The 16,557-nt window shown below is 44.4% G+C and overlaps 1 protein-coding gene across 1 annotated transcript; it reads left to right on the top strand.

Moving 5' to 3' along the window:
* Positions 1–459: 459 nt before the first annotated feature.
* SESN2 (sestrin 2) lies at positions 460–15,363 on the top strand. Its single transcript, XM_044288022.1, has 10 exons — positions 460–761; positions 6,810–6,875; positions 6,950–7,096; positions 9,087–9,269; positions 9,463–9,639; positions 10,998–11,139; positions 11,233–11,351; positions 12,092–12,282; positions 12,489–12,633; positions 14,325–15,363. The coding sequence occupies exons 1-10, from the start codon at positions 591–593 to the stop codon at positions 14,409–14,411; spliced, it is 1,428 nt and encodes a 475-aa protein (XP_044143957.1). The 5' UTR covers positions 460–590; the 3' UTR covers positions 14,412–15,363.
* Positions 15,364–16,557: the final 1,194 nt, after the last annotated feature.

The following is a 16,557-nucleotide window of genomic DNA, read 5'->3' as shown; positions in this document are numbered from 1 at the left end:
CTGCTGAGGCAGTATATTGTGCTGCACTGTGGTATTTGGTTCTGCTGGGGCAGTATATTGTGCTGCACTGTGGTATTGCTTGCCTTTTATCAATTTGGACTGGTCTACACCGGGGAGCCATTATGAGTCCCAGTCGGCCCTGTAAGCCGAGCACAGCGATCTCTCGTCCCCATGGCTTGTTATTGTCCCCAGCACAAGATGCTGAGTTATCACTTGTGGTAACCTTTACACTGAGGCGTTATCTGCAGGGCTCTGAGGTGAAGCACTTTTCTATGACAGCTGGCACCCCTCTACACCAGCTGCTGAATCATGTCTACCACTAGCTATAAACGCCTAAAGTTGTTTTTCTCACCTAAAAACGATTACAGAGAGCAACAAAACTACAACTCCCGTGAAGCCTTGCGAACTCAGCGGGGCGTAGCTTGGGATTAGCTCTGCTCTGATTGGTGGAGAAGTACAGTGTAAGGGTCCAGGGCTGACGAGGCTATAAATACAGCAAGAGGTCACTTCGCAGGACTTCTGAGCGGTCCGCAGCCATGAGTGACGTGATTTAGCAGCAGCACCGGCGGTTCCCGATGTGAAGCAGCTCTATGCATGTACCTCTGTGCGCCTCTGGTCCGGCTCCGCACTTCTCCGCAACCCTGGAAGCGATGTGCTCCGTTAACCCCATCAGGGTGGCAGGCAGTCATTGTGCTTGCTCAAGGCTCCGAGAGGACTGCTATCCCGGATGTCAGCTGTGCTGTGCCCGCAGGATCATGAAGGTGTGTGTTGTGTGAACACGGTCCTAGGACAATGCTGTCTGCATGTTCCTGGCCGCTGTCCCTTGTTCCGTGTGTCCCCCTGTGGTGGCTCCTTGGAGCCGTGGGCTGGAAGGCTCTGGTGACCTTTGCACTAATCCTTGGGAGCACGTAACAGGTTCGCTCAGCTGTCCGCTGCTGGCACTTGGGACATGTAATACCGCTGGATGAACGCTAGGGGGCCTCGTGTTCCAGCGGTTTCCATGGTGCGAACAGCTGACTGTCTGGAGCCGCTCTTCTCCCGCAGCCTGCTTGTAACTCAGCTGTAAGTTACATCAGCCTTAGCGGGGATTGCATGTACTCCTGGAGGCGCCAGGTCACAGTTCACATGGCTGCGTCTGAGATCCGGAGGCTCTAAGGGTAGGGGCCTTGGGTTTGGCTTCACAGATCCCTGATGTCATCACTCACTGATGAGCGCGTATGAGGGATGCTTTGTGAAACCTCTGGAATATATTACATCATGTTTACCCTTTTCTAAGGCTACTTTCACACTGGCTTTCTGTTTGTGAGATCCGTTCAGGGCTCTCACAAGAGGTCCAAATGGATCACTTTTGCCCTAATGCATTCTGAATGGATAAGGATCCGCTCAGGATGCATCAGTTTGCCTCCGATCAGTCTCCATTCCACTCTGAAGACGGCCACCAAGACTCTGCTGCAGCGTTTTGTTGTCCGCCTGACGAAGCGGAGCCAAATGCTCTGGCAAGATAGAAAACGGATCTGTCCCCAATTGACTTTCAATGGTGATGACGGATCGATCATGGCTATAGAAAACCTAATGCAACCGGATCCGTTCATGACTGATGCATGCGTTTGTATTATGACTGATCCGCAAAAAAAAGCTAGTGTGAAATTAGCCTTTTACCTCTGACTTGGCACCACACTTGCTTACAGATTGTGGATGGGGCTGAACACAATCATGGACAGGTGTGGGGGTGATTTTGGATGAAGGCAACTTTCTATTTTTAATTGTGTCCAGCCCCCCTTAAAGGGGTTTTCCAGGTATTGATTGTCTATGTCCACAATAGGTCATTACACTCCAATTAGTGAGGGCCGGACATAGGCACCTCCACCGATTAGCTGTTGCCTGCAGTCTTGGCGCTGGAATGATCACTTTGATTGGAACAGAAAACACAGCTCCTTTTAGTGTTTTGACAGTGCTGGGTTACTGCAGCTCTGATCCTATTCATCATAATGGGAGATGAGCTGCAGTAACCCAGCGTGGCCACTACACTGAATGGCGCTGTGCTTCCTGCTCTATTCAAAGAGATTGTTCCAGCACCAAGACTGCAAGGAACCGCTGATCGGTGGAGGTGCCTGTGTCCTACCCTCACCAATTGAATATTAATGACCTATTTTAGGCATTGGTCATCAATATCGGGATTCTGGAAAACCCCTGTAATGCTAAGGATGATTTGCAGTTTATGAATCAGAATGGTCACTCATGATCAGTGGCTTTTTACATGTTTGTTGAAATGCTATAAGGGTATGTTCACTTAGGGTACTTTCACACTTGCAGCAGAGGATTCTGGCAGGAACGGTCTGCCGGATCCGTCAAAACGTATGCAAACTGATGGCATTTGTCAGACAGGTCATGATCCTGATCCGTCTGACAAATGCATTGAAATGCCAGTTCCATCTCTCTGGTGTCATGCGGAAAAAACTGATCCGGCATTAATTAGTTTTTTTTTCTCACATTTTTGCGGCCTGAACATGCGCAGACTGCAATGCCGGATCCATTTTGCCGGAAGACTAGGGACTGGATCCGGCATTAATGCATGTCAATGGGGAAAAATGCTGGCTCTGGCGTTCCGGCAAGTGTTCAGAAATTTTGGACGGAGATAAAACTGCAGCATGCTGCGGTACTGTCTCCGTCCTGATCAGTCAAAAAGACTGAACTGAAGACGTCCTGATGCATCCTGAACGGATTACTCTCCATTCACAATGCATGGGAATAAAACTGATCAGTTCTTTTCCGGTATTGAGCCCCTAGGACGGAACTCGGTGCTGGAAAAGAATAACGCTAGTGTGAACGTACCCTTATTTAGGCCTCGTTCAGTTTTCCACTGAGGTGTACTGTCTGCATTTTCCGTAGACAGCACACATTCCCATTGATATTACTGTTTTTTTCACACCAATATTTACTGAAAAAAAAATCTGACATGGACTATGGTCCTTGATACGGACCAAACATTGAAGTCTATGGATCCCTGAAAATCGGACACTACACAGGTGACGTCCATGTTTGGTCCGTTTTTCAGTGACCACTGATAGGAGATGCTCTAGTCTAGTCCAGGCATGCTCAACCTGTGGCCCTCCAGCTGTTGTAAAACTACAACTGCCACAATGCCCTGCTGATAGGTGTAGGCTGTTCAGGCATGCTGGGAGTTGTAGTTTTTCAACAGCTGGAGGGCTGTAGGTTGAGCATGCCTGGTCTAGTCCATAAAATACAGATGACCTAGAGAGGGCAAAAAAGTACTTGTGGACCAAACGCAGATCCTCCATGGATGAAACGTGGATATTTTTTCATTTTTTTTTTTCACGGATGTCGGATGAACCCGAAAATGTGAATGAGGTCTTGTGATGCAGATTTTGTCTTGGATTTGTATGTTGAAAATCTAGACATTCTGCAACAGTATTAACACACAAGTTGACCTACTGGGCAATGTCAATATGTGGTGAATGACATCCAGAGGGTAAAAATTGTGGTAAACCAGCTATGAATAAAATCTGCAGCATTTGGTGTGCATTTTGACGCTGCAGAATTCGTCCACATAGGGCAGAGTTCACATTAGTTTAGTTTTCCATTCTTCTGAGCCACCAGAAGAAAAGAAAAATCAGTTTGTCACTTTTGGTAGAGGGTGTTTTTATTGCAAAAAAATACTACAGTACTCGCAGGGCGTTCTCTGGTCAAAAATAACTGATCGACGGATGTGACACAAACTGATCATAACGATGCTCAAAATAACGGATCTGTGATGTGAACTCTACCTGAGCTGTTTATCTGATGTTGCAGATTACACATCGATTCTGGCGCAGAAAAACCGCATCATGATACAGTACCAGCAAAGTGTATGACATTACATACATCTCATGTACACTTTGCTTTTTCGTTCCATGCAGAAATGGCCCTGCCGCGTAGCATCTGAAGTCTGCAGCATGTCTGCTCTTTGTGGGTCTTCTGTGCGGATTTCACACTTTTCAATGCAGGGGTGAGATCTGTGGTAACTCTGCACCGAAAAACAAAAGCGACACATGCAGGGTTTGGTCTGGAAACGCACAGAAATCCACACTGACTGTTTTGAAACCTGCACCTGTGCAGATTTTGTTGCGGAGGTGTGTTTTTTTTTTTTAATGCAGATCTATACTGTAGTATCTGGTGGACTTTAGAACCCCATTGACTTTAGTGGAAAAATCAGCAGCAAATCTGCAAGATATCGGTTGTGCTGCAGATTTCAAAATGGAATGTGCACTGATGGAAAAATCAGCATGTATACAGTGGGCTATTGAATATGATTGTTGTACTGCAAATATGAGATTAGCCTTACAGGACTTGCTTTAATCTTGGAGGTTCTCCATATTAATGTCCATATTAAGGTTGTCGGGGTTCCAACTCTTGGGACCCTCACCCATCATCTGTTTGAGGAAGCTGTGGCCTCCTTGCAGTTTTCCAAATGGTGCCATACATAGCATAGTGGCTATGCTTGGTACTGCAGCTCAGACCTATTACTGATCATAACTGGAATACAAGATCTATTGATATTTTTAGAGAAATATATATATATATATTTCTCTAAAAATATCAATAGATCTTGTATTCCAGTTATGATCAGTAATAGGTCTATTTAACTTGTTGTGTATCTTGTTTCTCATGACAGGTGCCTATGTTTGTTACCTCTGCCTTTAGGATGCTGCATTAACATATTGTATATTGCATTTGAAACACCATTTGGAGTGAATTTATATCTGTATGACTATGAATTGGTGGCCCATCTATATCGGGTCTGGATATTGTAAATACAATTATGTTGTATGCAACTATAATGGCAGGCAGTCCACATGCCCTCACCTAACATGGTGGTTGCGGAGCGCCCGACATTCCACGCATGGGCTGGGGCGCCACCCGCCGCTCCTGGATGACGATCGTCACGCAGTAAGTGAGTGACCTCCCTCCTCTGGACCAGCGTGGCGTGGCCTGCAGTGCGGCGCTCATGGTGTAATGCTGGGCGCCATGTGCAGAGCACTCACCATGTGATAGCATTCAGGTGAGCTGAAATAGACAGCTGGCAGGCTAGCCAATGATATCAGTGTTTTGATTGACAGCCCACCAGCAAATAAGAGTCATCCCACCTACTTAAGGGACTACCCTCACCACACCAACCAGTACCCCTTGAAAAAGCTGTACGCAAAACGTGTGTTGGGGAGTGGACCGGTGGTGTTGCTGTACGGTATACTATAACTGTGTGGTCAGTATTTTTCTATGTGCTGGTTATAACGCTTTACCCTATTGCCTCAGCTAGCCACCTGTGGTGTGTATTATCACTCCCATCTTGGTATCTGTTGTACAAACAATGCATTTAGGTAAATTATGCAAATTTTGAGCCATAGTGTGTAGGTAGAACATGCCTTCCTACTGATGACCAATCAGGAAGTTTTTTGCACGGGCACTTTATTTATATATACCAGCAGTTCACCATCGGTCCCCTTGGTTTTTAATATGTATTGTGACCTGTATTAAATGTCTTTGTGTGACTTGTGTCAATCATGTGTCCTTCTGTGATTTTCTAATAAAATTATTTTTGGACTATTTTAGTACCACTAATGTTATTTGTAATATATCTGACCCATTCCTTTTGGTTGGTTTTCATGCTTTAATCAGGGGTGGGCCCTGAATTTTGCTTGGGCTATATATAGGTTTCTCTTCATAAATGTTCCCCATAGTTTATAAGGCTGAAAAGACATATGTCCATCCAGTTCGGCCTGTTATCCTGCAAGTTGATCCAGAGGAAGGCTAAACAAACTCCATGATGTGGAAGCCAACTTTCCTCATTTTAGGGGGAAAATTCCTTCCTGAATCCAATCAGGCAATCGGAATAAATCCCTGGATCAACGACCCCTCTCTAATAGCTATAGCCTGTAATATTATTACGCTCCAGAAATACATCCAGGCCCCTCTTGAATTCCTTTATTGTACTCACCATCACCACCTCCTCAGTCAGAGTTCCATAGTCTCACTGCTCTTACCGTAAAGAATCCTCTTCTATGTTTGTGTACAAACCTTCTTTCCTCCAGACGCAGAGGATGTCCCCTCGTCACAGTCCTGGGGATAAATAGATGGGAGAGATCTCAGTACTGACCCCTGATATATTTATACATAGTTATTAGATTTCTCCTCAGTCTTTTTTCTAAACTAGTCATGAATATGAAATTCCCACATAACCCCTTCAAGGTAACCAAATCTCATAGCTTGTAACCAGGTAACGGTGAAACCCCTCCAAAAGAGGGTTTTTTATCCAGATCAGATTTCCTGTGACATAATATACTCTGGGCCGTTTTCCTTGAGCTACCATTTTTGAGGTAATCTCAGAGGTTTTACAGTGTACCAGATTCACATGTATTCAATCATTTCAAACATCCTTATCTTTCCATCTGTTTACTGGCAATAGTCCTGAGAAGTATGAACGCCTGTCAGATCTCGCCATCTGTGGCCGCTCCTGGACGTTCTGTGCTGTATTATATAATGTTTTGCTGTGGTGAGGAACCCAGCCTGATGAAGTCTTCTGAGGGCTTGACATGAGATGTGCATACTGGTATTTACTGTGTTTCTGCATTCCAATGGCTTGATGATTGTATTGCCTGGGGCAAGTTGCACGTATGGTAATAGCTGATGTAATTGATGCTAGAACTTGCACCAAGCCTGTAAAAACACGTGCAGCTTGCCTTCGTCATGTATTTTTTCACTGGGTGGATATGATTTTGATCCTTCCGGTTTTAACGCAATCTGTAATGTTTCAGGATTCAGGCGATCAGATAAGACCAAGAGATGCCAGAGGACCCAGTGCGTATATCCCTGTGTCACAGGTAAGAAGCGGCTGGATATGTGTGTACTATAGTTACATTATGTAAATCTGTATTAACTGGTGCCTTCATTACAGTTGCCTCGACCAGTTGTGAGTGATAACATCGCAGCAGTAATGGGGCTCCATCCAGAATATCTGAGGATATTCTGGAAGACCCAGCATCAGCTTTTGCGTATGGATGGAGCGCTGCCCCTTCCAGAGAGGCACTACGTGGCCATCATGGTAAGTAATGGTCCTAGGTTTTAGCCCTGACAAATTCTAAAACAAAGGCTGCTTTCACAGTGACTGATGCTGTGCTGAGGTAGATTTAGATGAGCAGCTGATTGCCAGGAAGGAAGCGTTCCTTCCCAACAGTCGGCTGCTCGTTCGGTGAAGGAGACTACTCATCTACTTACAGCGATCTCCTTCACTGTTCGAGGATGAGGGATCACTCCTCATACTGGGCAGCAGATAGCAGTTTACACCACATGAGCTGCTGCCCAGAAACTGATCGGTGGTGCCTGCATGAATGACAGGATCACCTGATGAACGAGCGTCTTCATTTTACTTCAGTAGTTGACTACCATATACGATTGTCTAGTCATCCCCCTGTATATTAAGTGAACAAATATGCCATTTCCAGTGGGATCAGCTGCAAATATAACATGCATGGGGTCCTCCTGGTTCTCCCCACACACGTTTGTGTAGGGTCCTGTCTAGATAAACCAAGGGATCATCTGGTATTAGAAAAGATAGTGTCTGGTCACATGGCACATACCACTTCAGCCACTAACTAGCATTGTGAGGATACACTAGAAACCTTAGGGTGAGACCATATGGTCCAGCTGAATGCACAGGGCCAAACCTGTGGTGGCAAATGGCTGCACAGTTTTTCCTGGGAAATGACCACTACATTTGGTAGTGATTGTTGCCATGTTTTCATCCCCTCAGTCCCCTATTTAATTGTTAGGGTTGTACTGAATGTTGAATACAGATTACTAGGGATGAGACAATAGACTTCGGATACTTCATCTGAAGTTGATTCACATAAAACCTTGTGAGCTCTGTACAGCATTAGAAGGAATGGCTCCGATGAGCCAAAGTTATTACTTCAAAGTCTTGCGAGACTTCATGTAATAACTTTGAATTAATTATTACTGTAATTTCACACTAGTGTTCCGCTGTCCGCTTGTGAGCTCCGTCTGAAGGGGCTCACAAGCAGACCCGAACGCTTCCGTCCAGCCCTAATGCATTCTGAGTGGACGCGGATCCGCTCAGACTGCATCAGTCTGGCGGCGTTCAGCCTCCGCTCCGCTCAGCAGGCAGACACCTGAACGCTGCTTGCAGCGTTCGGGTGTCCGCCTGGCCGTGCGGATCCGTCCAGACTTACAATGTAAGTCAATGGGGACGGATCTGTTTGAAGATGACACACTATGGCTCAATCTTCAAACGGATCAGGCTACTTTCACACTTAGAAAATTTTATACAATATAATGCAGACGGCTCCATTCTGAACGGAGCCACCGTCTGCATTATATGAGCGGATCTGTTCAGAACGCTAGTGTGAAAGTAGCCAAAAACCTTAGTACTGTACTCTGGTCCAGTTCCAAAGTACCACAATTACAACAAAGTTTATGCAAATCGACTTCAGATGAAGTTGATTCGCTCATCCCTACTGATGACCTATCTTTACGAAAGGGCAACTGTTTCTGATCAATGGGGGTCTGATTCCCTGCACCCCCACCAACCAGCTGTTTGAAGAGGCTGCGGAACTCCTGTGAGCACTGATGTCTTCCAAGGTTAGTGACGTCATTTTCATCAGTCACATGGCCTCGGCGCAGCTTAGCCCTATTTAAGTGAAATGGAGCAGAGTTGCAGTACCAAGCACAGCTGCTGTACAATGGACAGCGCTGTGCTTGGTAAGTTGCAAGAAGGCTGTGGCAGTGACCGATCTATTCCGAGGATAGATCAGTATAAAACACTCGGAAAACACCCTTAACTTGCTTGGTCATGATGATCAGGAAGTAGTGCAGGAAGGTTTATGCAGCAAGCTGCCTCCCAAACACAAGCCTGGACCTCACCTGTTTCACTCGCACTACCAATGAAGGGAAAACAAAACAGATTCATTTTGGATGACTGAGTTATATTTTGGAAATCCTTTTTAGATTGTGATGTGCGACCGCAGGATAAAGGAGGTTGTCACGGTAAATGTTGATGTGCTTTTTTTTTCCAGGCATCTGCTCGACACCACTGTGTGCATTTAGTTTCTCTTCATTCATCATGCTTTCTTCAAGTTGGTGGGGATCCTCGTTGGTTGGAAGGACTGAGCTTTGCACCACTCAAGCTGCGCAGACTAAATGATCTAAATAAATATCTTGCTCACAGGCCATGGCTGATAACCAAAGAACACATTGAGGTGAGTATACTTGACTTCAACTGACAAACTGAATGCAATCGGAGACCATCCCAGTTCAATACTGGAACTGGTTTACCACAAAGCCACATGAAACTGCATGTTCAAAAACCACTAAAATGGCAAGTGCTCAAGATGCCATCAAAAACTTGCGTAAACCCACTCTCGAAAATATATTTTTTTTTCTTTCCCCCAGTGTCTTCTAAAATCTCCAGCTGGCCATGCCTGGTCTCTTGCAGAGTTGATCCATGCCCTTGTTCTGCTCACCCACTTCCATGCACTCTCCTCGTTTATTCTTGGTTGTGGCATCTACCCTCCAGAAGGAAAGGAAGGCATTCAGCGTCCCCCTTCACCTGATGTCACAATTAGTGAGGTGAGTAGTCAGCTGCTTACTTGTGTTACTTGGGTAGCATTTATTTTTATGGCACTATAAACATTTCTTTACCTGTGAAATGGAAGGATTAATAATGTATGATTCTGTGATCATTTCGACAAAGCAAATGAATGTTGCATAAAATGAACAATTTCACAAAGTTGAAGGTTTTTTTTGCACCACAACACAAAATTCAATGAGGGCCATGAGTGTTAAAATGTAACATATAACTTATTTCACTCCCCTCTGTTCAGGACCTGGCAGACTAAGTGTGGTATCCCTTTGGAAGTAATGTGTCCTAAATGGCACTTGACCATTTGGGGAAACATCACCACTAAAGCCAGTAAATGGCCTTTTGATTAAAGTGGAGATGCAGGTTTGCAGTTCTAGAGGGAAAAAAAACTTGCGCAGTGCAAAAGTGGGAACATTGCATTTAGGGGTGGGTGATATAAATTTGTGCCACGATCTGGATTTTGTGCATATCTCCTATATCACCGGACTGCAATATGAATACAAAGCTGCAGTTCCGATCTGAGCCCCAGCAGTGTAATGCTGGGGCTCCGTTCGGTTACCATGGCAGCCAGGACGCTATTGAAGTCCTGGCTGCCATGGTATGTTAGTGAGCAGCATTATACTTGTGTGCGCTGTGGCCGCTCCTTCTTATAGGTCTGTGCGGCGCATTGCTAATGCTATAAGCATTAGCAATGTGCCGCACAGACGGGAGCGCCCACGGCGCACGTGAGTATAATGCTGCTCACTAACATACCATGGCAGCCAGGACTTCAGTAGCATCCTAGCTGCCATGGTAACTGATCGGAGCCCCCAGCATTACACTGCTGGGACTCCGATCGGAACTGCCGCTGCCACCAATGATGTGGGGGGGAGGGGGCCCCCTGCCATCAATGATCAATACTGGGGGGGCGCACGGCCCACTGCCACCAATGATGGGGCAGGAGGGGGACCCTGTGGCCACTGCCACCAATGATTATACTGGGGAGGGGGGGTGGGTTTGAGTTGCCAGAGGGGGCTGATAAGAGGGAGTTGCTGGGGGGCGTATCAGAGGCTGGGGGGCACATGAGGGCTGGCTGCCATGGTCAGCTCCCTGCTGTTTGCACAGGGCAGCAGGGAGAGTGTAAAGTCCTATTCACCCTGATAGAGCTCTATTGGGTGAATATGACAAGGGTTCTAGCCCTTAATAGTTATTAAATAAAAAAAGTCTGACCCCCCCCCCCATATTGAAAACGATATATATCGCACATGCTTAAAATTATATCACAATATAGATTTTAGGCTATATCGCCCACCCCTAATTGCAATTGTGGGACCGTGAATCTGAACTTTGCACATTGTGTACACAGGGAACCAGCACTCCACAAGAAGCAGAGCGTGTTTTGGCTCAGATTAAAAAACTGGATCAGGAGGCTCAAGAGGCAAGTGAACAAGAAAAGGAGACTAGATTTGAACAGGAGAAGAGAGAATGTGCAATGGTCACTACTAATGGTATGCAATATGTAGTTTTTTTTTTTTAACAGCTTTCTTACATCTGTACACGTGTGGTTTCTACATAAGTTAGTCCAAAATTTGTATTAACAGATGATCCAGTTCATTCTGTCTACTCCCCAAGTGTCCTCTGCTTCCTGGATGATGCAGATTTTGGCTACATTGACTTCACTCGAAGAGGGGAGCAGGCTCCTCCTACATTCCGTGCTCATGTAAGTCCTTTTTTGCTTTTCTGACAATAGAAAATACAAATGGTAAGAAATGACTGACTATGTTCATGTTTTAGTCCTAGAGGGAGGACTTTTCTTAAATCTGGATTTTAGAAATTATAAAGCAGATAAGAAGCTCCTTTTTTAAGAGCTGCTTCCACTGGACCCAATACACTAGTGGGAACAGATCCATAACTGTGTGTGTCATATAACCATTTTCCTCCTTGAAGACCATGCTATATCATTTGCAGTAGTGTTTATGAAGTGAAGGCTTTGAAAGGACCACTTGCCCTCTATCATGTGTAGGGGGATCAAGCCACGTATTACAGGTGAATGATGTTGCATCGGTGGAATAACTGAGTTTAACAGACAGGTGTAGAACTTGACAAGATTCCCAACAGGGTGTGGAGGGTGTAACTTTCTCAAAGTGTCATCATAATAGTTAACACATCCAAATAACAATCATAATTGGTTAGCACTGAAACCATACTTTGCACAATTCATTATGGCTAATTGGTCAATTGCCAACACAAGCACAGTTATCTTATCTGAACATAAGACCACTAACTTGTAGTTTTTAGCAAGTCATTCAATTTGGCAGTTGGCCGGTCATCTTCTCGTTGCGGACTTAAGAAATTTAAACCCAAAATACAATCTGGAAAACAATAGTCTCTAAAATGGTTACCAGAGAAAAGCTGAAAGTTCCTTCATCAGTTTACTTTAGAATTCAATTTCTTTTCCAGGACTACACATGGGAAGATCATGGATACTCCCTATTGCATAGATTGTATCCAGAGGTTGGTCAGCTGCTGGATGAAAAGTTCCAAGTAGCCTACAATCTGACATATCATACCATCGCTTCACACCAAGAAGTAGACACTTTCAAATTGCGTAGAGCCATCTGGAACTATATCCAGTGCATTTTTGGGATCAGGTAAGGAGTTGAACAAGCTGTTTGGTAAACTTTGCTGTAACATTTAAAGAGAACCTGATAAAATGCCTATCTTGGGCTATGGAGTTCAGAATGAGCAGAGATTTAAATGTGTAAAATACGTTTTGTTAACTGTATATGCTACGTGCAGATTGCACTGCATTTTGTGGTGACCGGTTCCGTTTAAGCCTGTGGTAACTTGCTCTTAGGTATGATGATTATGACTACGGTGAGGTGAATCAGCTTCTGGAGAGGAGCTTGAAGGTTTATATGAAAACTGTGACTTGCCATCCAGAGAGAGTGACGCGCCAACTATATAATGACTTTTGGAGGCAATTTAAGCATTCTGAAAAGGTAAGTTTGGAAGCTAATTGCTTGTGTTCTGCAAGAAATATTCCTTTTAATCACATCACTAAGCTTTCAGATGGCAGTAAAATATCAGAACATCTAATGTTGTGACATTTTGTCATGTTGTAAAGCCATTTCTTAAGAAAAATGTCAACAGTTTTGGGGCTTCAGTGCTATGTCCTGCTCTTTTAAAGTGCATGATTAACTAACAGTTTAAAATTCCAGCATTTTTTAAGTTACATGTTTTTGGTCGCTTCTTTCTGTTCAGTGTCACTGTGCCTCTGTTAGGTCCTATTGGGTGGCCTGTAGGAAGAATGCCTGGAAAAACAAATACCCAGGGCATGCTGCATTTAAAAAAAAAAACCATATACCCAGACCATGCTGCATGGGTCATCACTGTCTGATCAGTGGGGGTCTAACACCGACAGGGTTGGACTGGACATAGACCCTACATGGAATTTTCTCGGTGTTCTAATGCTCACTGCTGCTGGCCGAATACATACTACTGGGAGAACTATAGGGGGCATTACAGGTAGTCCAGGCAGCATGCTGAAGGTAGGGCTGTCTTGGTGCTGTGGCCCACACCTCTCCTCCTAAACCCAATGGCAGGCAGGGACTGGGATGAGCCTCCTAGCATCGCAGGTGATGCTACGGAGGCTAGTCCCTGCCATTGGCTGCTCCCCTGACACCAGATGTTTTAATCCGTGCATGGGAAGAAGTGGCTGTGCGGGGACCTGGAGTGGCGTGGGGAGCCAGGTAAGTATATTCATTGTGAGGGGCCCAGCATATGGGGCAGCTTTTTATAACCTTGGATAACCCCTTTAACATCTAATCTGAAAACTGCAGCAGTCACCAGTTTTAGTCTGAATCATGGCCACATCAGTCCACCCGGTTTGGCTTTACCCAAGTTCCATTCCCTAGTTCAAGAACACATCCACCCAACTTAAAAGGGTTATCCAAGGATTAATGTTAAGAATAATCATGTAGTACATGACAACCTTTCTAACAAAGCTAGAACCAGCCCTGTACCTCACATGGATTCAGAGATCAGATCTCCACATTCATTGCTCTGCTAGATTTATATCAAGCTGGCAGCTCAGGGGGTGTCTTTTCTGCAACTAAGTTGGTGGGTCCACATGCTCTCCATATCAAAACTCAGGAGGAAGTTGAAGGATGAAACTGAGCATGTGCAACCTTCAGCGAGCTAGACAAAGAAGAAAAATTATATAAACAGCAGGTGGTGCTGTACAGATGCACTTTATTGAATAACTCGGTGGCTATGCAACATTTTTAATTACATGCAATTACAAAAGTATCCAGGTAGGATCTAGAATCTCTTTTGTGGGACAACCTCTTTAAAGGACTGAGTCCTTCATTAACTGCCCCAATCTTCTAGGTGGGAGTCCCTCTGTTCTCTCCCAGACCCCATATGAGTTATTGTCTGTGACCAAGACAGTTAGACTTGTTGGACTAGACTCGGAAAACAATGTTCGATATAACACATGCAGACAGGAGGACATCATTGGAAGCAGGAGAATGCCTGCAATCAAGTCAAATGTGTTTTCACAGGGCTTGTGCTTTAGCAGTTTGTTTTGATTATAGCAAATATCATTGAATGTATTGTCTTCTGTAGTGTTTTATACAAGCATGTATTTGAGATGGTAATTGTGTGTGTTTTTTTATTTTCTTTATTGCAGGCCCACTTGAACTTGCTTTTGCTTGAAGCCAGACTACAAGCTGCTCTGCTATATGGCCTTAGAGCAATAACCCGTTACATGACGTGACCAGGGACATGGAATTGGTGCCATTCAAGGCGGTATTAACCCCATCGCTGCTGCATTTCTAATGCATAATTTGCACAATTGAGGAGCAAACTTGAGTGATCTTCAAATTAAGGAGTGCTGCCCACCAACTCGCTCTTGTTTCCTGTTGTGGGCATGACCTCTTATGGTGTGAACTCAGATGCCCAGTATAGTACTGTGCACAGCAATACTTTTGTGTATGTACAATGTATGTTATTGTATAGAACTGTTTACATGTTGTGACGCTTTGTAGCTATTAATGTTGTACATTGAAAAATTAATCTTATGTGGTATGGGCCAGTTTTCTGTTCAGTTTACATGGATCTCAAACTCTGGACCCCTTCAAGAGCTTCATCCTCATGCCAGTGGCAATCTATCATCTGACTTCTAGCCAAATAAGTCTTCATTAGGGGATGTCCTGTTTCTAACAAACTTTTTATCCTTTTTTAGGCCTTTTTTTTTGTTTTGTTTTTTGTTAGTAGGCCTTAAAAGATTTGCACATTTTAAGTTTGCCTACATGTTCTAAAATAATAATTCTCAATAAGGGGCTTGTCCTGCAATTCAATATTTGTTAGATGATGCAGTGTAAACAATGCTGTTATGGCATCCTCTGGTCTTCAGATTGTCTCTGAAGGTTGTCTAAATCACATGTCAAGTGCTGGTAAGAAGCAATTTCTTAGTATGCTGATTCCTACTGGCTGGGTTGTATAGTAGCATGAATCAACCTGCCACCCATGTGCAAGAGGATACAGGATGTTTGACAAACCTGCTGGCATGTGTGACAACTAAAGGACACATCGGCTGGAGGTTGGGCTACTTTCACACTGGCGTTTTGGCTTTCTGTTTTGGAGATCCGTTCAGGGCTCTCACAAGCGGTCCAAAACTGATCAGTTTTGCCCTTAATGCATTCTCAATGGATAAGGATCAGCTCAGAATGCATCAGTTTGCCTCAGTTCTGCCTCAATTCCGCTCTGGAGGCTGACACCAAAACACTGCTTGCAGCATTTTGGTGTCTGACGAAACGGAGCAAAGCTGATCCGTTCTGACACACAATGTAAGTCGATAGGGACGGATCCATTTTCACTGACACAATAGAAAACTGATCCGTCCTCCATTGACTTTCAATGGTCAAGACATCAGTTTTGGCTATGTTAAAGATAATACAAACGGATCCGTTCTGAACGGATGCAGACGGTTGTATTATCTGAACGGCTCCGTCTGTGCATATCCGTGACGGCTCTGCACCAAATGTGAGTGTGAAAGTAGCCTTAGGAGAAGGAAACCTGGGTGCCATGAGTATTACATGGAAACAGTTTTTCAAAGAATTCCAATGAAAGCTTTGTTTTGAGGTCTAGCACAAATACACATTTGTGGGACAACCCCTTTAAGAGACCAGTTTTACACTAGTAAATTTACAAGCCGTTTTTGAGCTCTGAATGCAGTGTTTAATTACGAAGATTATTTAGATTTCTACCTCCTATTTGAAAGCACCTTGCTTTGGCCATGCTTCAATGTTTTATACTGTGAATGCTTTTCTCAGGTTGACTGCATACCTTGAAAGTGAAGAGGATATTTTCTTTTAATTTTTGAAGTCTGTTTTGTTTAATGTGTGAAATAAAGAATGTGATTTTATATAGATCTGCCAGTTATTTTTAAAGAAGCTGTCCATTTGACAATTTGTGTGGGCTTCTGGCCGCACGCTCTGAAGCTGTGGAAGGAGACTTGTGCCCCAATCTTCACCAATGCGGTTTGCTGTTAGCAAAGTAACAGCCTGGTGGGGTAGGCAGTGGGATTAGTGAATGTTGGACCGGGGACCTGTCTTGTATTTATAAGCCCCTGGGGAGGGCTCTGGAGTGAATGCAGAGCAGACAATTAGGTGATAAAGTACAGGAAAGGAAGAGTATATTGGACTGACTGTACTTTATCACTTGGCTATAATTGCCTGCTCTGCATTCACTTCAGACCCACCCAGGGGCTTATTAACCCTATCATGGAGGGAAGGGAGTGATGGTATTTACATGGGACTGTATTTTGGAGGGAGAGGGGTGATATTTAGACTAGTAATGGTCCCCCTGCATAAATTATAACCTCTAAGGGCAGTGGTGGCAAACCATTTAGAGACTGTGCC

Source organism: Bufo gargarizans, chromosome 3, assembly GCF_014858855.1.
Source record: "Bufo gargarizans isolate SCDJY-AF-19 chromosome 3, ASM1485885v1, whole genome shotgun sequence".
Classification (NCBI taxonomy): domain Eukaryota; kingdom Metazoa; phylum Chordata; class Amphibia; order Anura; family Bufonidae; genus Bufo; species Bufo gargarizans.
This window is presented reverse-complemented; position numbering and strand designations above follow the sequence as displayed.